This window comes from Pyxicephalus adspersus, chromosome 1 (assembly GCF_032062135.1).
Source record: "Pyxicephalus adspersus chromosome 1, UCB_Pads_2.0, whole genome shotgun sequence".
Lineage (NCBI taxonomy): Eukaryota > Metazoa > Chordata > Amphibia > Anura > Pyxicephalidae > Pyxicephalus > Pyxicephalus adspersus.
The window spans coordinates 33008631-33032007 of record NC_092858.1 but is presented as its reverse complement, the minus strand read 5'-3'; the positions used below and the strand labels follow the sequence as shown (position 1 = coordinate 33032007).

Genomic DNA, 23377 nt, shown 5'->3' with positions numbered 1-23377 from the left:
TCATGAAAAACAGTGGATCACTTTTGGTACAGAAATCTAGACCTCAGTGTAACGCTCAGGTGGTTAATGTGGAAAGAACTGAGTAGGGTAGTTTATACAGGAAAGGATATCTTGCGTGAGTTCTGTTAGATGTCAAGTGATATCATCTCCTCTCAAGCTTCCAACCCATGCAGCCTCTTCTCAACAATTGACTCCCTCCTAAACCCCACATACCCCGAATACTGTCAACTGTTTTTTTTTTTTTAAACTACTCAACTATTTCCACTCTCAGCTGTCTACAACATAAAGGGCTCTATTTATAAAACAAGGAATCTGACATTCCCACAAACATCCCCCTTTGAGAATCAATTTCTGCCATTGAAACATATAGACCTGGAAGATTCCCACAAGGGAATGTTTGAGGGAGTGTCAGTTTTGCTGTTCTATAGAGCATTTATTTTGTAGTCTAAGATTAGAACTGGAAGGGCTAAAGATCCATCATGATACAACACTGGAAGTGGTAATGTATGACATGTTTAATAGGTTTTTGTTGCATTTTTCAAATATATAACACAATTCTTCCAATATTATAGGAGGTCTGTCTATTAAATATTAAGACTGATATGGTAACTTACCTTACCTTTATTTATTTACAGTATATGACAATTCTAATGCTTGTCCCCTTCAAAATTCTCTCCATTCGCGTTTAAACACCAATGCAGTCTTGTTTTCCACTGGTGGAAGGTGTGGAGCCGGTCAGTTTCTGTCAGCTGTTTCAGGATATCTGATGCTCTTTCTTTACTGCATCTATTGACTGCGTGTTCCTTTAATCACTGATTTCCATTTAGGAAAACAAAAGTCACAAGGTACCAAATCTGGTGAATATGGAGGATGTTCCAGCGTAGTAAAGTGTTTCTCAGTCACAGAAAGTGCTGTGTAAGAAGGACCATTTTCCTGATGAAGAATAAAACCATTTCCCCAACTTCTGCCAACCTTTTGCTGATTTTCTCTCAGCTTTGTCAAACTTATAATAATGTTTGGTCACTGGCGTGCCTTCTGGAACCTATTCTGCCAAAATGATGCCCTTTATGTCAAACAACACAATAGGCATGGCTTTGAATTTTGACTTGTTTTGATGCACTTTTTTTATTCTTGGTGATGAAGGTGTTTCCATTGCATTGACTGGCATTTTGTTTCAGGAGGATAGCGGCAGATACAACTGATGACTTTATGAAAAAGGTTCAGGTCTACCTCAAGTTGCATCTTTTTGCTCTGGTGTAAAATTTTACTAAAAATTTCAAATTGACACATTGGTCAACTTTTAAACCTTATCATGATTTCAGCGCGTGAGGCACACAACTGCATTAAATAATGACTGACAATTGCATTACCCCCCTAGCGGTAATCCCGAGTGTGACTCAGGGTGGATTTTTAAAGCAAAAATCGGTAACCCCGAGTCACACTTGGGGTAAGAAAAAAGCCCCTTACCTGCAATCCAGCAGTGATCCAAGCAATCCCGCTCTGATGCAGGGGCGTCTATACATTGGGGGGCGTGGCCGGGCAGGAAACCCAAAAACAGATTACCGTGTAATATGGTTTTAAATGCCACCCGGGGTCTCGGCCATGCTGCTACTCGCATCACCAGTTAGATGTGATGCAGGACTTCTGCATTCTGCATCACATCTAACTGGTAATGGGAGCAGCAATAGTAAATTCTGGGGGTGATGCCAGTGGCGATTTCCCACTGGCACCACGCCCGGAATTTACTATTGTTGCTTGCATCACCCTGAAGATGTGATGCTCCCATCGAACTGGTGATGCGAGCAGCAACAGCCGTTGCTGGATTCAGGGGGTGAGGCAGGGCGGGACATCCCCACTTGCATCATCCGGGAAGATGTGACATCTTCCAGGTGATGCGAGTGGTGTGATGGATTCTGGGGGTGTGGCCGGGCGGAACTTGAAAGCAGTGACAGTGACAGCGATTTGGATGTACTTGTGGATTCGAGCGATAGTGATTCACCAGGAAATTTGAAATCAGAGAAAGTGAACTGAGCCACAATTCTGACCCTGAGGTCCATTTGATGAGTCTACCCATCCTGTCTCAAAACTCAAGAAAATTTGGGAAGTGTCTCAGATGAAACTAAAAAATTTCTAGGAGACCTATGTGCCAGACAGAGACATCAGTATTGACGAAAGTCTAATGGCTTACAAGGGGAGGCTCAGCTGGGTGCAGTACATTGGGTCAAAGAGGGCACGATTTGGCGTGAAAAGGTATATAACTGGCTACATTTGGAATACAGTACTTTACACTGGAAAAGGGACACAGTTCAACCCCAGCCATTATGGATTGGCAATATCTTCAGTGCTATCCCTCATTGAGCCATTGCTAGATCAGGGCTATTGTGTCACAATTTTCTACACCTCTCCTGAGCTTTATGAGTTCCTTCTGCAACAGAACAGATGCCTATGGAACCTTTGGGCTAACAGGCACAACCTGCCATCAATGTTTGCAAAAGGGAAGCTGAAGACAGGAGAAATTGTTGCCTGGCAGAAAGGCAAAATGATGGCCCTAAGATGGCGTGACAAGAAAGATGTGTGCCTGATGAGTACTGTCCATGATGCCTCCACCGTTCTGGTACACACAAAACGTGGGAAAGAAGTGATGAAGCCACAGGTGGTGATTGACTACAACAACACCATGGGAGGTGTGGACAGAGCTGACCAAGCCATGACATTCTACCCAGCGATGAGGAAACAGCAAAGGAAGCAAAGTACTACAAGAAGATTCAGGGATCTTGTTGAGCAGTGCCTATGGAATGCCTACATTCTGTACAGAAAAATCATTTAGACTTCATTTTGCAAGTTTCTGAATCCATAGTCAAGAACCACCAAACACCATCAGTGGCTATGAATTGACCTGGACGTCGTGCTTACATCTGCACACACATTCACCCGCTTTGGGCTCTATTCATAAAAACAGGGAAACTTGTGAAAAACTTCCAGGTCTATGTGTTTTAATGGCGGTAATTGATTCCCACCAGGGAATTTTTGAAGGAATGTTTTAGAAATGAGGCCTCCTATTTTCCATAGGATTCTAGGATTCATGCTTGCATAGGCGCTCCTGCCAGAAGACAGGGGGTTAGGTAAGTGAATAATTGTAACTTTCCTCTATTCTCCTAGATTGTAAGCTGTTCGGGGCAGGGTCCTCTCCTCCTCCTGTATCACTGTCTGTATTCGTCTGTCATTTGCAACCCCTATTTAATATACAGTGCTACGTAATTAAAATCTCACTTACCTGGTCCCGCTGTGCTCATCCAGCGTCGGGTCCGTGTTCCAGCATCGGGTCCGTGTTCCAGCGTCGTCCTCCAGCGTCGATCTCCCTCTCCAGCGTCGGGTGCCGTCTCCTATACCAGCGGGACCGGTAAGATGCCGGCCGGCTTCTTACCTGGTCCCGCTGATCGTCCCACGTCGTTCTCCGTCCAGCGTCGGGTGCTTCTAACACAAGAAGCCGGCCGGCGGAGAAAAAAAAAGCCGACCGGCTTCTTGTGCGTGCGTGATGACGTCGGCGCGTGTGCGGGAAATTCAAATTCAAACTCATTCATTCATTTTGTATTGGATTGAATACAAAGTCCTGTATCCAATCCAATACAAAATAATTAAAAATAAATACAAAGTATGTATTTTGAATTGGATTAGATACAGGAGTTTGTATTCAATCCAATACATATGAGAGTTTGAGTTTTGTTCTCATTTTGTATTGGATTGGATGCAAAGTCCTGTATCCAATCCAATACAAAATAATAGAAAATATATTTATGTGGTTTTGTCTATAGGTATGTGACGGACACTAGGGAGGTGTTTTAGAAAAATATATTACTATACAGTATACCGAATTATCGCATTTTCAGTATTTTTCATTTATTTATGTATTCTTGTTTAAGCTGATTTTTGTGTTTTTCCTTTAACTTTATTAAAAAAATATATTTTTTTTTTTTACATGATTGTGTTTCAAACATTTTTTATATTCATTATATCTACTCGACCCCTATTCGGACATATTTCTGTAAGTTACAGGTCTACAATTAAAAAAAAAATTTCATGAAAACCTGTAACGCTTTTGGTACAGAAATCTAGACATCAGTGTAACTCTCATGTGGTTAATAATAATAATAATAATAATAATATAGAGGTAAATTTTCCCCCTACATATAGTAGTGAATTTGGAAAGCCATGGTAACGGGACTTCCTAGTTTCCACCTATGGTTATATTTTGAGGAAAGTGCTAAAAAATAATTTTTTTTAAATATATATATCTTTCCAGGGAACAAAAAGTATATAAAAACATACCTTCCCTGTTTCTAGGGAGCAAAAATGACTGCATAATAACATACAAAGAAGGCATATGTTGTGATGGATCCAGTCTAGAGAGTTTCACAATGTGACTCACACCTGACTCAATCTGTGGATGTCACTACAAAGGCAAACCGCCCACATTACACGCAGCATCCCAACATCAAAAACTACAACCTCTCACCAGCCCTGACTGACATTCCACCAAGATAAAAAACCGTCCCTAAAATGGCACTGGAAAGAAATACGCCGGCGTCCGTTTTCTTGTAGCCTTCTCTAGGTCAGAATAACGGCTATGTCTCTGACAAGATGGCTCCTCTAATGGAGACGTCTAGCAGACCGGCCTATTGTCTCTCTAGAATGAGTTGCAGTAAAAGTTATTTCCCGCCTAGTTAGCTAATACCTCTTCCTCGATTGGCTGAAAAGGGATGTCTTTCACAAAAGAGCAGGTTGATTGGCTAATGGCCCAAAAGCGATGTAGTGATTGGCTGAAGCTCCCTGCCTGGAGAAGTCACTGATGGTATCCATGGCGGAAGGTAAGCGGGCTGTAATGTGTGTAGAAGCTGGGGGGGGGGAGAAGAAGCGGGGGATGCGGTAGAACATGACCGACGAGGCGGCGGCTTTGGAGAGGGCTGGGGCGCATTTAGCAGGGGGTGAATGTAGTGTGTGGAGCCCGGGGCGGTCTGTAAATCCTCCCATATGGGCTGAGCTGCTGGTGAGGAGCTTGTCCATCGTGCCGGTAGGTGCACCCGAGGCCTATGGAGGACCTCCGCCTGATTGCAGCCTTCAGGGGGAATTCTACGTGTCATATAAAGAGAACCTGTAACCATGTGAGGCTCTAACATGGTTCTGTTTACTCAGCTGTGTAAGGGCAATGTTTGAAGTTTATCAGCTGCCTCCTGCTTATATGGGCTGACTTCCAGCTCCTAAGTACACTTCTAATATACCAATGGCAGCCAGGGATCCCTTAGGGTGTTTACATTTCCCTGGGAACAAATATCATTCTTCATATTGTGCATTCCCATCCCTCTAATAATGATGAATAGAATACCTGCTGTACAGACCAGGATCTTGTACCGGTCAGACCAGGATATAATGTAATATTTGCCCTGCCATGTGATCTCATGGAATCCGCCAGACACCGGCCATCTGTGAAATGTTTGGCGGCCCTGGATCCCCCCAGGCCGTGCAGGACCGCTGATGGTGACCAATGATCTTTCATCAGCCAGGGGGCAGTGACAAGACCACATGGAGATCAGCAAGAAGTACAGTGCTAGGGACCGGTCATCACAACCAGTGCCCCGAGGAAGGCAGATTTATTCTGTGTACAATCATTCCCCAGATCAGAGGGGCCCACACTTTTTTTGGCTTGTGAGCTTCTTTTAAAATGACCAATTCAAAATGATCTTCCAACAATAAAAACTTGGACTTATTAAATCCTGTGTGCAGTAGAGTTTATTTTGAAAAGCAGGGCTCTGTGAGCCACTCGTGTTTCCTTTACGATCTACAGGTAGATCACGATCCACCTGTTGGGCACCCCTGCCCTAAACGGTTTGCTCCTATTTTCTTCTCAATTAAAAGAGACCTCAATTTTTAAATTTAGCCTACTCGTCTGTCCTTTGAAACCCATACTAATTCCCACCACTACACACCTCCCCTCCTATTGTGTGATACTTCCCCACCTCATAGATTGTAAGCTCTTCGGGGCAGGCTCCTCTCTTCCTCCTGTGTCATTGTCTGTATCTGTCATTTACAACCTGTATTTAATGTACAGCGCTGCGTAATATGTTGGCGCTATATAAATCCTAATTAATATTATTAATAAACAGGATTTATATAGCGCCAACATATTACGCAGCACTGTACATTAAATACAGGTTGTAAATGACAGACAGTGACACAGGAGGAGGAGAAAACCCTGCCCCGAAGAGCTTACAATCTAGGAGGTGAGGGAAGTATCACACAATAGGAGGGGAAATATGTAGTGGTGGGAATTAGTGAGGGTTTCAAAAGACAGAAGAAGATGGGTAGGCTAAATTTAAAAAATGGGTTTTAGGATCTCTTTTAAATGAGCATAAAATAGGAGCAAACCGAATAGGACGAGGAAGACCATTCAAGGGAGTCGGAGCAGCTCTAGAGAAGTCTTGGAGCCGTGTGTGTGATGAGGTTATGTAGGAGGAAATCATTAGTAGGTAATTGGAGGAGTGAAGAGAACAACTAGGGGATATTAAAAAATATTCTAGAATAGTGTGCGAGGAAGGGGAATGACGTGGGGGGCAGTGAGAATTCTTTTATCACCCAGCAGTAGCTTCTGTTATGTGAAATTGTCAGCCTGATTACCTAACATAGGATTGTGTGGATGATTGGATTCTATCCTCTCTGGGCTCTATTCATAAAACGGAATCTGACAATGGTATAATATTGGTATGGGCTTCAGTCTTCTGATTTGTACTGTACAGTTACCTGGTAGGCGCCATTGCATCAAATCATGTTATTAGAAACCGAGCCAGATTGAACTATCACACAATTGTGTGAACAAGTAAAATCCTATGGTTGCTGTTATCCCTACATCAAGGTGAAGCTTCGATATAAATCAAGCAGTGTAACAAATACAACAGACAGGTCAAAATAAATGGGAAAACTAGTGGCCACCCTTGATCACTAAATCCCTTTGAGAAGGGGGGGGGGGGTATTCCCTTGTAGAGTTGACATCCCTTTCCTACATGAAGGGTCGGTCATGGCGAATACCCCTGTGTACGCATAGGAATGCTGCTAAAATTGGTACATAACCATGAAAGAAGAAAAAAACAAAAGGAGAATTCCTTCTTTAAAGGTGACATCAGAGGCACAATTACAGTTCCTTTACCCCTTAAAGTAGAATTTACCCTGGGGATACTCGCCTGTTCCGGTTCTGTCCCAGAAGCTGCCATCTTCTCCCTTCTTCTCTTCCACATTCCAATCTTTGTCCATCTTGATTGGCTGGGCTGGGTTGATATAACTCCCATGCAGAATGTTCAATTCTATTACCTAGTGTGCACTGCTAATGTGTGTATTGCTTCAGAATTAGTTGATCTGCGCTGATGCAGTGACTGACAATATTCTACTTTCAGGAAAGCATCTGCCATCCATGCCTTGCCAAAGAACTGCCCTCAGCTGACAGACTCATACCTTCCAGTGTTCAGACCCATACATTTTGTAAGCCGGGAGGGAAGAAATTATAGGAGGATGGCAGCCACTGTACTGTGACCCAACTCATCAGTAACCACCCAAAAACAGCCAGGGGGTTACTGAAAAGTGCCAGGTGGTGCGCCCAGCTAAAAGGTGCTGGGGAGAACGCTGCCTAGCGGGTTGGGTATGGTGGTGTGGGGTTGCACAGGATGCCAATTTATGCAACAGGTGTGGGTTATCGTATACCTGGAAATCTTCTATACTGAACAAATGGAACTGTATTGCAAGGCATAGGCAATACTATATTTTCATCTAGATGGCTTTATTTGACAAAAACGACAAATTATTTTAAACAATTATATAAGTTTGATCTGTTATTGGGCAGAATGTTGGTTGATAATTGATTGGATAAGGCTTTTATTTTATTGTTTTTTTTTTTTCTGTTAACCAACATATAGAAATAGAATTGTTAGATATAATGTAAAAAGAATTCACATAATACTAATTAAATATCAATCAAGTTGATGGTACATTGAATACTTGTATTTGTTTAGATGGATCGATTTAAATTGATCATAATTATGATCAGGGCTGTGGAGTCGGGTCAAATTTGGGGTATCTGGAGTCGGCCAACTATGTACCGTCTCCTAATAAGTGTAAGTTGTTCTGAAACACACAGTATGTAAAAATGTTCTATTTTACAGATAAGTCGTGTTCATTGCTGTTTTAAGCCCAGTGTGGAGGTGTCACTGGTATGACGCTCATCCAAGCTAATCTGCAGCCTAACATTTATACGTCGTTATAATCTGGATTATATTTGACTCTTGAAAAATATTCGTTTGATAGGATTATGACATTTTTCTTTGTGTTACAGTGTTCTTCCCAGCTCCTTTTAGCCAGATGCACCATCTAAAAGGAGCTGTTTTTTTGGGTGGTTACTGAAGAGTTGGATTACAATACAGGGACTGCCACTCGCCTACAATTTCTTCCCACCCTGTTTAAAAAAAACAAAATAAAAAAAAATAAAAAAATTCTTGTTTGAACACTGTGTTGATAAAATTTAATTAGGGTTATTCAGTAAGTTTACATTAACCTTTACTGGTTTACAGGCTGCTTGGTAGGGTAGCTATACAGTGGCTAAGCTTTGGCAGTGATGAAGTGGTGTTATAAATGTTGTGTTTCAATCAACATGGAACATTAGCATACATCAGCATATTTAAATTAGAGTCGGTGGTACCATAAAATGAGGAGTTGGAGGGATTTTGCACCGACTCCACAGCCCCGACTATGCCATTGAGAGAAATTTGCATAATATAAAACTAGCATTACTTTTGTCTATTCTTCCTCCCTTCAAACTAGAAATGATGGTGGTTACTATCAATAAATGCACCCAAATCTGTGCAGTGTAAGCTAACCGCTTTACTTGCAGGTACTAGTCTGATATGAATCTCTCCTCTTCTCCCCCAGGCTAAGAAATGGATGACCTGAATCTTCACTACCGATTTCTGAACTGGAGAAGGAGAATTCGAGAGATCCGCGAGGTGCGAGCTGTGCGCTACCAGGAAAGGGCCAAGCATATTATGGTAGATGGAGATACCCTCAGGTAACCATTTGTGTGTCCCGTGGACGTTGCAGCTTTCTTCACTCTGGTTGATATTCATAAAAACTTGTACACATAAAAAGATGGCATTAGACATGACTTCTTCTCTTCATTAAAGGTTTACCTTTAATGATTAGCATTTAATTTGATTGGCATTTGGCTGCCAACCAGTGAGTTAAAACGAGCAAATGGCTTTTATGTAAAAGTGATCTGGGTGTATGTAAAGTCATCCAATCACTTTTACACCTCAGTAAAATGTGCTTTCATGTTATAATGAGCCCTTCTCCCATAGAACTTCCTTGCTGTCCAATCCTTTCCAACTTTGGCCGAGAGAACACCAAACTGAGGACTCTTTGTCTTCTTTTCCTCAGTGCATTGTAGACATCCGGTGTCTAAAATATGTTCACTCTTTCCTAAAGAGGACCTGTTAGACCATGATGACTATCACATAGGAGCTTGTTGTCCACCTTGTTATAATGTGAAGTTAGGTGATAAAAATAGTGTAATAAATAAATAAACCGATGATTGCCTAATAGGTCACCTGTCTGAAGGATCAATTCCAGGGTCATCATTTATTAGTAACTCTAATGATAAGGTTTTTCCCATTGACAAGTTTGGGTATTACATTTTTTTGCTATTTTGCAGCTATTTTTGTATCCTATTTACTGACTCATCTTTTATAGCTAATCAAAAACACATCCTCCACTTTCAGAAAATGTATTTTGTTTTGAGGGTTTATCATAATCTCCAGAAATATGCATGATAACGTATATTACAAATAACTCTCTATAGACTTTCTCACTTTGTGCATCCACTGCCAAACTGTATAGTGCATTATGAGAATTATACTTTAATAATATTAAACAGTATTTTTATAGCACCAACATATTATGCAGCGCTGTACATTAAATAGAGGTTTCAAATGACAGACAATAAACTAAGGAGGAGTAGAAGAAGACCCTACCTCAAAGAACTTACATTATTGAAGACATTCAAATCCTTTGTTTTCTGAAAACAAAAAACCTTGTACAGTAAAGACTTTTTTGATTTCATATGTCCTGTAAAACAGAAAATGTTTATCTGGGCAAAGATACTTATATTTATAAAGTCTTATGAATAACGTTACAAATAAAAAAATCAAATGTGAAATATAGTGAGAATGTGATGTCCTCTAAAAATCTCACTTTAAGAAATGTGTACCTAAACTCAGGAACAAAAAAGTAGTAGATATTGGCCTATCAGTCTTTTTTTTTTTTTTCTCTCTTTGCCAGTAGTTTCTGTTCCATGGGAGGAGGGTGAAAGCTTACTTACTGTACTGAAACAGAGTTGTTCCCTCAAGACAGTGTTTCTAAGCCAGGGTTCTATGGGACCCCAGGGTTCCTCCAGAGGTTTCTAGTGGCAATGGGCATTTTGTGCCTCTCAGGTCACTTTTAAGTAACACCAATGATCGTTTGGGTTATCTCTAAGGGTGGCATTCTTCTCGCTGACCACCATCACTATTGTACTTGAAGCTTGGGATATAGTTTTTGTAGCAGGGGTTCCCTGAAGAACTACATTTTTTTTTAAGGTTCCTTCATGAAAAAAGGTTGGTTAAAGCTGCTTGAAGCAGCTTCTTTTTGAAAGTATCACCTAACCTCATTATATTCACACAAAAAAAAAATGCAACCCTTTATTGGAATCTATATCATTTTGTTATTATCAGCATTGTTTGTAATTGGATTCCTTTTGTTCTTTAAGCAAATAAAAATTATTGAAATCGAAAAAAAGAATCCCTTTAAATACAATATAGTTGTTAGTCATATTGTCTTTATCAGGAAATGTAAAAATACACCATTATTCTGTGTGAAGCCAATATACACAATTGGCTCCAATGATGCCGTGGTAGCTTTTATCAGTAGCTTGGATCAGTGTGCTGGCAGCAAGCATAATGTTTACAACACAATATTTGTAATGGTATTAGCTGCCTATTCATGGCAAGAAAAGGAGTGTATTCGTACATACCTTGTCCTTAGGACTGTGAACCCTAAACATGAAGGCATTTGGTCATTGCATCTCCTCTGTGGCCTCTAATCCCTGTACAGTGACGAGCGTGCTTAGTTTTACCAGACACTTTATGGCCTTTTCATCAAATTTACATCTCAATATATACATCACAAATATTTTTTAGGTTATAAAAATACAATTTATTCAGTTAATAAAAAAAGGAATACAATTACTATTGTATATATAAAATGTGTGCCTGTCTCAAGTCATATTCATTTAATACGTTTCCTAAGACCTGGTTCCTCACGAATAAAGGGATGGGTATCAAGTTTAAGAGAACGTCCATTTAAAATGGAAAATCGAAATGCTGGCACATATTCTTCCAATGGTAAATCCTGGAATAGGATCGGCAGCACCTGTATCTGGAGCAGTGTTGTAAAAAGTCTATACAAATGCTATGATATCTCAATAGTTTATACCGATAGGACAATCATGTCACTGCAAGGAGTCAATCTCTTTTAATCCTGATCACCAGTTATTGCAAACCAGGGTTGTCGGCAGAGAGCTTGGTTTTAGTTTGGTGTCTTAGGAGGTAAGGCGTTTCAGTTTTCTCCTTCCTGAGATTAAGAATGCTTCTTTTGTCTCCAGTCGCTGTAAAGTTTTGCGGCTTCCTCTAGCTTAGCTATAGATTTATTGTCCTCCGACTCCTAAGGTCACGTTGATTCTCAGATTTAGTTTATCCACCTTGGTCTGAGTATGGGTTGGGCGCCTTCATTTTCAAAGTTCTAGTCTCCAATTTCCCATTCTTTCCTTGCCTGAACTGGAATCTATGCAGCATCTGTTCTCTGAGAAGTCACCTGTAACCCAGAGGCCTAGGATGTCTGCCAGAAAACAAACGGAGACAAGAACTTTATGGTAAATGTAGAAAATCCCCATTTTCCTTTAGACTTTATTTCTACCTTTGTGTTTTCTGTTTGTTTTTTTTGTCTCTAAGGAGAATCCTGTTCTTCCTTGTTATTGTTGCATGGTTACTCAGAATGGAAATACACTTGACAACGGAATTTACATTGTTTTGTGATTTAGCTGAGTGTACAATGAGTCGCTCATCTCTGCTCATACTGAAGTGTTGCAGATCCAGGACCTACCAGTCATTACCAATGTGTGATCATTTGCATAAAAATCACTATTAGTCACCCATACAGTGTCTTCTCCTTCTAGGATTGCTGGTGTTTGTAAAGTTTTCTATACAATTTACTTTTATATATGTTTGTTAGATTTATAGAGATGGCTTCAAATGATATCTTCTATTCAGGGGAAAGCTCTTCTGGAAAGAGCTTTATTTATTTTTTTTGTATATTAACAATTTAAAATTCAGTGTTCTCCCCCAGCTCTTTTTAGTCAGTGCATCACCCAGCAATTTTCAGAAACTGAAAAGTTGGGTCACAAGGAGCCACCACCTGTCTACAGCTTCTTCCCACCCAGCTTAAAAAAAATTCTGGGGAGAAAGATAAATATTAATATACCAGAATTATTGAATAATTGTGTAATACCCTGTTTCCCCGAAAGTAGGACAGTGTCTATTAATGTTTGCTCCAAAAAATGCATTAGGGCTTATTTTCAGGATGTCTAATTTTTTTATGAACAATAATAGAAATGTATTCTTGAACAAAAAAGCAACATTTATTCAAATACAGTCATGTCATCATCTTCAGAACATCATCATAATTCTCCAAACCCTATAATCCATCATAAATTTCTTGTGACTCCATTTCCTTTAGAACCATTGGCCCCAGTTTCTCATGTCTAGCAATAGCGCTTTCCTTAAGTGAGCACCTCTTGTCTATGTATGTATGTATGTATGTATCTATGTGTGTGTGTATGGTAGCCTATTTTCGGGGTAGGGCTTATATTTCAAGCATCTTCAAAATTATGATAAAATCATGCTAGGGCTTATTTTCAGGAATAGTCTTATTTTCAGAGAAATGGCACAGTTGTATTTAGGTAGAAATGTAGTTAAAGCTACAAGAACATACCTGGTGTCCCACACTAGTGGAGTGCAAAGATAGATCACTCACAAACAGACAAATTCAAAACGATGGGCTCGTTTACATCACAATTTACTGATCTGCTTAGCCCCCACTACCTCTGATATGGTTGGGACCAAGATGTTCTGGACTTTGCATCTTTTTACTATTTTTGTGTAGGCCCTACAAAAATAGTACAAAGATGGATTAAATATTAGGTGTGGGCACAATAGCCAAAAATCAATGTAGTGTTTTACAGCAGGGCTCAGCAAACTCTGGCCTTTAGGCCAGATATGGCCTAGCCAATAGTTTGTTGCGGCCTAATGCCCCCTGGCCGATCCGGCTTAATGCTGGCCGGCAACCCGCGGCTCCGGAGCTGCAGATTGCCGACGGATCGGCCAGGGGGAAGTTAGAAGCTAATGGAGCCACCTTGCTACTACAACCGCCTCCTTGCTGTGGCTCCCCTATTTATCACGGCTGACGTTGATACTTGCGCCTCTGCGGTAAATAGGGAACGCTCCCTGAAGGGAAATCCCTCTCCTCCGCAATGCATACAGAGGAGGGCGGAGCCATTAGTCTGGCCTACTGTGCTCCGGCCCACCCCTGAAATGGTCTAGTGGCCATAAAAGTTTGCAGACCCCTGTTTTACAGAAAACTCTAAAACAGTGTCTCTCAACCTTTTTAACACTGGGTAGACCCTTTAAAAACCCTTTCAGACCTTCAGGGAACCCCTGCTATAATCGCTATATCCACAGGTATGGGAAACAAGTCTAAGACCTATTGGTTCAATAGCCAAAACCTTTGTTACAAAATGGAAAAGACAACCCTGGTATAGGTGTCTCTCAGAGGGGGTCTTATGGTTTCAAATATAAATTTTGGAAAATATTTACAGTTTCATGTAAAACCACAAAGATCAATTAGCAATACTGTTGTTCTCATTGTTGTTGTTCTCACAGGTAGTCCCTGGGTTACATACTAGATAGGGACGGTGGGTTTGTTCTTAAGTTGAATTTGTATGTAAGTCGGAACAGATACATTATTTAAATAAATGCAATTAGGACAGATGTTTGTGTCCACATATTATTAGGCAGCGTGGTGTCAGTTATTGTATAAATCCTCGTTGTCAGGTCATTACCAACAAAGCAAAAAAAAAAAACTTTATGGAGCCCAGACATTCATTAACTTCTGGAGCAAGCTGTGCTTTGATATTCAAAAAGAAACAACTGCAGAGATTGTCTTGGCCATTAAAGAGTTACAAGAGGCTGCAGAAAGAGCTCACTCTCAGCTGTGTTTAGCAAAAGATTTCTTCTGCAAGTCATGCAAACTGCCCCCCTCCAAGCCTCTTTGCCGCACACCAGGGAGCAGAGCAGCCCCATTGTTCGTATCTAGAAATCATCTGTATGTCGGATGTCCTTAACCCAGGGAGTACCTGTACACATATTTAGTACATAACATAGATAAGTTGTCATATGAGTTCAAATTGATACATCGGTATAGGTAAGTCCCAAAAATACTGTTGTTTCGCAACACGTGCTTCTTCAGGGGATGTGGTTAGGTAGTAACGAATAGCTCAGATGAGGCTTGTATGAGAATAACAGGCATCATGAATAACCGGTGTCATCAATTCAAGTTTCCTTTTTCTGTGGAGCAGCCCTCTTGAAGGGATGTATTGAAGCCCATTTATTTGGTGTGAGGAAAGTGTTTTAGGACCAAAAATTTAATTACAGGCATGGTGTAGAACAGAGGCCTTGCAAACTCGTTGATGCTTGGGGGATAGAGAATGATGTCCGGGGTATAGCAGTTGGAAGTGATTCCAGGTTTGCTGGATTCCCCAGCTTCACTAATGAAAGTCTTATCTTCTCCAGCCGTGCAGAGCTTTAATAAATCATGCCCAATGTCTAATACAATAATAATTTGATTTTTAAAAACAGAGCGTTGCATTTAAATATAGAAATGTAAATTTACAGGGTGCACTGAGAATGGGTACATATTACAAGATATTTCTGGTGTTAAAGCTTGATTGCTAAAATGTAATTTTATGTTTTTAATATAGGATATATGTCTTGAGGAAATGATGGTCAGTTTATTAACTGATACTAACTTTTTTTTTTAATAGTTACCATGGAAACTCGGGGGAAGTTGGCTGTTATGTTGCTCCACGTCCATTAAGTAAAGACAATAACTACTTTGAGGTAATTTATTACATTCTTTTTTCATTGGTTCTTTTAGAAAATGCAAATATTTTATTGTGCAGAATCTATTTTGCTTTTATTTGTAATTTCTGCTAGATGTTATCGTTATGTTGCAGCTGCTTTACAAATATGATGGGATGTAGTCAGGTTTTAGTATGTAGTGCAGCCTCGTACATTATTTATGCTGTGCTGCCAGAACAGATATTTGATGCGTGTTGACTATTGCTAAAGGGGAAATAAAAGCTCTCCTTGTAAAGAAGATAATGGATACTTTCACCCAGCTGTTCACACTGCTTCATTAAAGAAAGTCATCCTCTAAAACCGTGCCAGGTATCTACACTTTCAGGTGTGTTGATCCCCTGGTCTCCTGCTCTACGCTGTGCTTCCTCCAGCTAACTGCTTTATCAGTTCAGAGCAGAGAAGAGACGGGGGTTAGTAGCAAGAACCACTTAGCATAGTGGGGAACCAGGGGACCCACATTTTGGAAAGTTATGGGTTCTTTAAACACTTTAATGCCAACCAAAGTTTAATTGAACTCTAAAAGGTTGTTAGGGGTTTCATAAGCAATGACCAATTTGTAACTCTCATGTCAATTTAACTACCTACCTATATCAAAAAGTTAAATGGTATCAGATAAGAGATATACCGTCATGAAAAATTATGTGGAAACAGGATGGTCAATAGTGTATGGCAAAACCCTAACAAATCAGCAATATTTATAACATTGTGTATAGTTGGCTCTCTTATAAAACAGTGTTTGTCTGCAGATGGGACTGATGGAAGGCCTGATTATTAAACCAGCCAACAGAACCAAGTCTTATTCATTTACTTATCTTTAACAGGCAGTAACTAAGCTTAAAAAAACGAGGTTCAGTCTTCTGTTGCTGTAGTCACTGTGGACCAGTCCATCCTAAATTCATAGCAGAAGCTGATAGGTTTCCCCTACTCCAAACAGGTTAAGTTTTTCTAGAAATCAGTCTTGTGGAATGTAATGAATTGGTGTTTTGTGGAATAGAGGAACATGGTTTAGTGTAATTTATATTCTAGGAGTGAGCGAAAACATTTAAAATTTTCATATGTGGATATTGGAATCCCTATTAGGGTAACTAGGTGCAGTGATTCCTTAGTGTATTTTCTAATTGGGGAAGATGTGGTGGTTTACTTTTTGGTCCCTCTTTCCCCACATACATAACAACTATTTATCTATCTAGGTTTCTATTGTGGATCGTGGAGTTCGCGGGACAATCGCTGTTGGATTAGTGCCACAGTATTACAGTCTGGATCACCAACCAGGGTGGCTGCCAGATTCTGTGGCTTATCACGCAGATGATGGCAAGTAAGTTAGATCATGTGATGGCTGGTCATGTTTCAAGAATCAAAAAAAAATTGCTGTGCATTTAGTTTTTGGAATCCATCCAGTATATCCATAATAAATTGTCTTGGGAAGCTCCGTCCTATAGCTCTTGTATGTAGAGTACAGCCAGGCTTCCTGTCTTTTATTTCTTCAGAACAATGGACTGGAAACAGTTTAGTTTATTTTTACACCAAACTAATGTACAAATCATAATTTTTAAACTTTACCTGGCACATAGAAAGGATTGCACATTGAACGTTTTACCTGATTAGCATGGTTTATTCCATCTTTTTTTCTTTCCATTGAATTTTTAAAAATGAGATATAATATTTTGGAAATATAATATGATTCTTTTACACCTTTACGCATTTTCATGTATGAACAGAAATGCTTAGTGTGCCACGGAGAAGCAGTATTTACATTGTGAGTGTGAGCTGAAGTTTGCTTAACCACCTGAGCGTTACACTGAGGTCTAGATTTCTGTACCAAAAGTGATCCACTGTTTTTCATGAAATTTTTTTTTTAAATTGTAGACCTGTAACTTACAGAAATATGTCCGAACAGGGGTTCTAGTAGATATTATGAATATAAAAAATGTATTTACTTTTATTTTTTTTTATTTTTTGTATTGGATTGGATACCGGAGTTTGTATTCAATCCAATACAAAATGAGCGTTTGAATTTACCAATTACGAACTTTGTATTTATTTTATATTATTTTGTATTGGATTGGATACGCAAGTTTGTATCCAATCAAATACAAAATAAAAATTTGAATTTCCAAGTTATTTACTTTTTTTTTATTTTTTGTATTGGATTGGATACGCAAGTTTGTATCCAATCAAATACAAAAGATAAATTTGAATTTCCAAGTTATTTACTTTTATTTTATTTTTTTTTATTTTTTGTATTGGATTGGATAGGGAGTTTGTATTCAATCCAATACAAAATGACAGTTTGAATTTACCAATTACAAACTTTGTATTTATTTGAATTATTTTGTATTGGATTCAATACAGGAGTTTGTATTGAATCCAATACAAAATGAATGAATGAGTTTCTATTTGAATTTCCCGCACACGCGCCGACGTCATCACGCACGCAGGGAGAAGCCTTCCGGTTTTTTTTCTCCGCCGGACGGCTTCTCCCTGCAGAGATCATCCGGCGCTGGACGAACACGGACGTGGACCTTCAGCGGGACCAGGTAAGATGCCGGCCGGTATCTTGTGTTCGGCCGGCCGGGCGGCGGAACGCAAGATGCCGGGCAGCGGAACACAAGATACCGGCCGGCATCTTACCGGTCCTGCTGGCACCCGACGCTGGACGTCGATGGACGGAGGACGACGCTGGAATGGGAAAACGACGCTGGAATCCTTACCTCCATGGTCCCGCTGGATGTGCACAGCGGGACCATGGAGGTAAGGATGTGACAAAATTACGGGGTTAACCATCCTAGCCATTTTTTTTTGCCCGTACGAAGGTCGGGCATACCGGCTAGGTGGTTAAAGCAGGTTGTGGTTTGCCTATTCTAAACAAAACCAGTTTGCTTTTCTCCGCACCACCCCAGTAGCTTATACTTTCCTCAAAGTTATACTGAGAGAATATATAAGCTGCTCTGCTCTCTATGACCCAGTTCTTAAAAAAAAAAATCCTAGTTGTTGTTCTGATCCTCTGCCTATAATGCCTTCTGAATCACCAGACCCAGGAGCAGTATCTAGCAAAGGGTTTTAGCAAATTGTAGACTTGTAGGCCCTTCAAATACAGTATTTAATGTTTTCCCAAACAGTTCTGGACATAAACAGGTAACCAGTGGCAAGCACGTCTATTATTAAAGCTTAAGATTCACTGAAATCCTAATACTCTACCACGGAATAGTCGGCATGGCTGCAGAGATAAACTTCATTTCTATTTTAGGTTGTATAATGGGAGAACAAAAGGCCGACAGTTTGGAACAAAATGCAGTTCAGGGGACCGAATTGGATGTGGTATAGAACCAAGCTCTTTTCACGTCCAAACTGCTCAGATTTTCTTTACTAAGAATGGGAAAAGGGTAAGTTAAAAAATGAATTCTATACTGCTTAATATGTTGTCTTGACCAGCCATTGCAGCGTTTTTAATTTGTCTGTGTAGGTTGGCAGCACTGTGATGCCGTTATCCCCTGATGGTCTTTTTCCAGCGGTTGGCATGCACTCCCTAGGGGAGGAAGTTCGCCTGCATTTAAATGCAGAGCTTAGCGAGGATGATGACAGTATCATGATGGTGGACAGTTATGAAGATGAATGGGGCAGGCTGCATGATGTCAGAGTATCTGGCACTGTAAGAACTTTTTGTTATCTATAAAGACTTCTGGTATGGCACAAAGTAGGTCTGCTTCTTACCATTCTTCATTTTTCTTGTCTTCAGCTCCTGGAATATGTTGGAAAAGGTAAAAGTATTATTGATGTGGGTCTGGCCCAGGCTCGGCGTTCTCTTAGCACTCGCAGTCATTACTTTGAAGTGGAGATTGTGGACCCAGGAGAGAAGTGTTATATAGCTTTGGGGCTTGCAAGAAAGGTATTCTTTTATTTTGAGCAATTATTCAACACGTTTGTATTTGCTGACACAAATAAAAAACTGACAATGCTTACATTTTTAAGTGACTCCAGTTGAAAGATTTTTCAGTATTTTTTTGGTATAGGGCAGGGTTTAGTGTCTTGCTGTGGTCTGTACTGCTTTTTTGCACTCCCGCCTCAAACTGACCTACTAGCCTATGTGAAGAAATTGTTCGAAGTGCAACTTCAGGTGGTCTATGCATTTTAAATACTTGTTTACATAATATTTTCAAAAAAAATTGTGATTGTGTACACATTTTCAGCATAGCACAGCCAAGCAAGTGATGCACATAGTTTCTAATCATGTTACTAATTTTTCTGTTTTTTAAATTCAGCTCTGTCGCCTCTCTGTTACCAGCCTCCTTTTTGGTCACTTTGCTTCTAGGACAACAGTCCTTCTTATAAATAACGTTTCCATATGGTACTTGGTTTACCAATGTCATCCATAATGGAATGTGAGGAAGGGGTCAGTCATTTGCATGCAGTAGATTCTGGGGTCTGAAACAATGCTTTTCTCTCAAATATGTGGGATCGACAAGGCTTTAACTCATCTAATGATCAAAATAAATACATTTGTTCAAGCAAGGGGGTGAGGCAAGCAGTTTGGTTACTACATTCTATTATATAGCAATGATTAGGCTGTGCCTGGTAAGGTGTGAAGTAAGCTGTAGAATAAAGACCGTAAAGGGGATTAGCAGTAGTTAACCAATTTTACATAAGTGTAAAGGAGCTAATTAGGTTTGGTGTCATGTACAGATACAGCAAGCAATATATAATCTCTATATATAATAAATCATCTTCATTAACAGGGGTTTTATTTTAAATTTCATTGTACGGAAAAGGTTTTGATTGAACATTTTAAATACATAGTTTAAAAAAAAAAATCTTATAGTATCCTGTTACAATGACTGATTTTTGGAAAGTGAATTCTAAATAATTGCTACTCTGCCTTTTGGCATTTTGTTCCTGAGGCTTAGTGTACACAAATTTTATTTAAAAACTCTTAAAACTGCCTATACACCTTTTTAAATTCTTTTTTGAGCATTTTAAAAGCATTTTAACCAGACCATCTGGCAGAGAAGAGGTAGAATAGGAGAAAACCAGTAAATGCTTGTAAATTTCATCTAAATGGCTACAAACTTTTACATTCCTCATTCATTTTATTTGCAGCGTTGTGAGAGTTTATCGGTGTTTGTAAGCATTTATAGACACTTTAATGCTATCCTAATGATGCAGGCTGTGATATCTTTGTAGCCTTAAAAAAACAAAATAAAAAAAGAAATGCTGGTGTGTGTGTACTCGCTTATTGGAAAAAATGCAAAAATGTCAAACATGGGCTAATGAACACTGCATTTTAAAGTTAACCGGAAGGATAAATGTTATTTTCTAAGGACTGGTATTTTATATGGTGAAGTACGTCAGCAATTGTCTATGGCTTCTTTCATCGAGCTCTTCAGTTTTCCTTAAAAATGGATCACCTCTACCTCTAGAATTTTGGCATTGAGTAATAGTTTTTTATGAGAAATCATAGTCTTGGCAAGAATGTAAAATTCAGGTGTCCCATTTCCTCCTATTGCCCGTCACCAGATATGTTTGTTTACATTTATATTTGTCCTTTGAATGTGTAAAAATGTTTTTCCCCCAATACAGGATTACCCGAAAAACAGACACCCGGGCTGGAGTCGTGGTTCTGTGGCTTATCACGCAGGTAAAAAAAAATGTGCTATGCAAAAGTGTAATGTCAATGCACTAGAAAGAAACTTGTATGTAGAGCATTCTTGCTGGTTATAGCACGATCTTACCTTTTTGCTGGTGCTGATAAAAAAACTGAAACCTGTAATATAACTACAGTAGCATATGTAATATATATAATTATAATATAATAATTACTTTGTTTTGGATTCAATACAGTTATTTTGTATTAAATCCAATACAATATATTATGAAATTACCGTCGCGCTCCCTCGCACGCACCAATGTGGCCGTGAACTGCCGGGAATGCCGATTTTTGCATGTAAAATCCACGCCAAGTCAGACTCAGGAATACCGCTAGGGGGGTTAATGTACAGCGCTATGTATGTATGCACATATATGTTGCCGCTATATAAATCCTGTAAAATAATATTAAGAAAAGCACGTTTTTTTTATTGCAATTGTATCCTTGACTTTAAAGCCAGTGGGTCAGCATTGTGGTTGGCTATTGGAATTTTTTTTAAGTAATTTAGCAACTTCTATCATGAAAAAATGTTTTTATATTTCCTAAATAGCCAGTACACATGCTCATATCTATATTGTTCCTTATTTTTTTTTTCCTGTGTGGTTAGCTCCCCTTTAGCATGTTAGTGGATGTCCAGATCTCAGCTTTGCAGGCTCTGCTCCTTGTATGTATTAAGCGGGTATTATTGATTAAGCTGAAGTTTATTCTGCTTATAATCTTCGCTGATGCTTCTCTGCTTCTTCAATTCAATGCAGACAGATCATGACTTGTTGGGATGGGGGGGTAGCAGAGCAACTCTGTACAACATCACCATCACAACACCCAGCTTTAGTACTTCTCGCTCGCTTTAGCACTGATGCTAGCAATGAACTGGCACAAATATCAAATACAAATATCATAATGCCTTGATGGGTGGGTATTGCACTAATATGCACTGAGAAACTTGCAGTCTGCAGTAAATCAGAGTAGGCAATTGGGATGCATAAAAGGAGCCTGTACATCTGTGCTACACTGAAGGGAAGGCTGAAATGCAGCTTTATTTAATTATACTTAATGATTTTACTGCACCATAATATTTAGTTAGAGGAAATTTTGAATTTTTAAGGATTTGGGTCCTGAAATATAACATTTGATTTGTTTATTTCTCACACAGGTTTTCTTCACAAGAAATGGCAAGATTATTGGCAAAAAGGAGTCCATTCTTCCCCAGGGTGGCTTCTATCCAACCATAGGAATGCTGAGTAGTGGAGAAAAGGTGAAAGTGGACCTGCATCCGCTAAGTGGGTGACCATGTGACCTCGGCGGGAAAACACACTGCATTCTTCAGTCATCTTCCCTCCCTACCAACCCTCTGGCCATGCACGATTTGCACGTGGGCTTGTGATAGTGCTTCTTCGTGTCTGGAAACGTGTCTCGGTGGCCCTTGCCTGTGATTGTTGGCTTCACGCCTTTAAGTTTTGGCATAGCAGGAGACATGGTGGGACAGGAAACAAGTGAGAATGTAGGGAAACCAGATGCTTTTTTTTTTTTTTACTAAAACAAAATGGCTTCAAGCTCCACAGTGGGAACTCTATTAGCTATATCATGAATGTAGATTTCCAATCACTAGTTCTTTGTAGTTCTGGCATTCTTAATTGGTGCCGTTTTGCTGGATCATAGCAGTTTTTGTAAAACTGCACGCTAAATACTGGTTTGAGGCATTTTTTTTACCAGGGAAAAAATTATTTGTATGCAGTTGAACTGCAGTATTGTTCCTTCATCTTACACTCTCCACAATAACATTGAAACCCAGCAGGCAGTGCAGGCCCTTTGTAATGGCTGTGTCAGAATCCAGTGTGCAAATCTCACTACTAATGACATAAAGGTCATTCAAAGGGAACCTGTCATTGTTCCCCTAAAATGTTGCTTGGCTGGCTGTTGTGCTGATCCTCTTCACTTCTGACTTAGAATACAGAATATTCTTCTTCTAATATATTCCATGTCAGTGACTATTGAAGCCCATGCTTCAGCACAAGGGTTAGATGGGAATACATCTGGCAATGACAAACCTTGCATTTACCTGCTGACAGGTTTACTTTAGTATCCAGCATCTACTAAACACTGAAATACTGGTTTTGGGTGAACTATCTCTGTGAGGAAGTTAGTGAATAGCCCAGGTATACACAACTTTAGGTTAGAGGGGATATCAGGGATGTTCTTGTCTTTCTATAGCATTGGTCACTTGTAGTCCTTCAGTCTTTTAGTGCCCATCCTCTAAGTGGGACCACTGCCATATATTTGGGGTGAACAAGCTTCACTAGGTGGCATAATGTTATAATAAATGGAACAGAAAGGCTCGTTCTCTCAATGTAATATCCAAAGATCTCTGACCACCTCCATTATTTCATACTTAATACATAGCACTTATATAAATGTTTAC

The 23377-nt window shown here is 39.6% G+C and overlaps 2 protein-coding genes across 3 annotated transcripts in view; one reads left to right on the top strand and one right to left on the bottom strand.

Annotated features, from left to right (window-relative positions):
* Nucleotides 1–4492, bottom strand: part of SOAT2 (sterol O-acyltransferase 2) — a 33894-nt gene extending 29402 nt beyond the window's left edge. Inside the window, exon 1 of the mRNA XM_072405722.1 lies at nt 4327–4492. Within this exon, the coding sequence (XP_072261823.1) occupies nt 4327–4381 (55 nt within the window). The 5' untranslated portion in view covers nt 4382–4492. The remainder of the gene's footprint in view (nt 1–4326) is intronic.
* Nucleotides 4493–4795: 303 nt separating this feature from the next.
* SPRYD3 (SPRY domain containing 3) lies at nt 4796–21232 on the top strand. 2 transcript variants are annotated; one of them, XM_072405701.1, is made up of 9 exons: nt 4849–4865; nt 8052–8153; nt 8965–9100; nt 15221–15296; nt 16508–16632; nt 18565–18700; nt 18781–18966; nt 19054–19203; nt 20892–21232. In XM_072405701.1, the coding sequence occupies exons 3-9, from the start codon at nt 8973–8975 to the stop codon at nt 21030–21032; spliced, it is 942 nt and encodes a 313-aa protein (XP_072261802.1). In that variant the 5' UTR covers nt 4849–4865; nt 8052–8153; nt 8965–8972; the 3' UTR covers nt 21033–21232. The 2 variants fall into 2 exon arrangements, with proteins under 2 accessions (XP_072261811.1, XP_072261802.1); XM_072405710.1 differs by lacking the exon at nt 8052–8153 and having other exon boundaries at nt 4796–4865.
* Nucleotides 21233–23377: the final 2145 nt, after the last annotated feature.

Bases quoted from the DNA above. Each gene is read 5' to 3' on its own strand.
- SPRYD3 (XM_072405710.1), top strand. From the start codon at position 8,973: ATGGATGACCTGAATCTTCACTACCGATTTCTGAACTGGAGAAGGAGA. The intron at 16,633-18,564 runs GTAAGTTAGATC...TTTCTATTTTAG, and splicing joins TATCACGCAGATGATGGCAA to GTTGTATAATGGGAGAACAA. The intron at 18,701-18,780 runs GTAAGTTAAAAA...TTGTCTGTGTAG, and splicing joins TTACTAAGAATGGGAAAAGG to GTTGGCAGCACTGTGATGCC.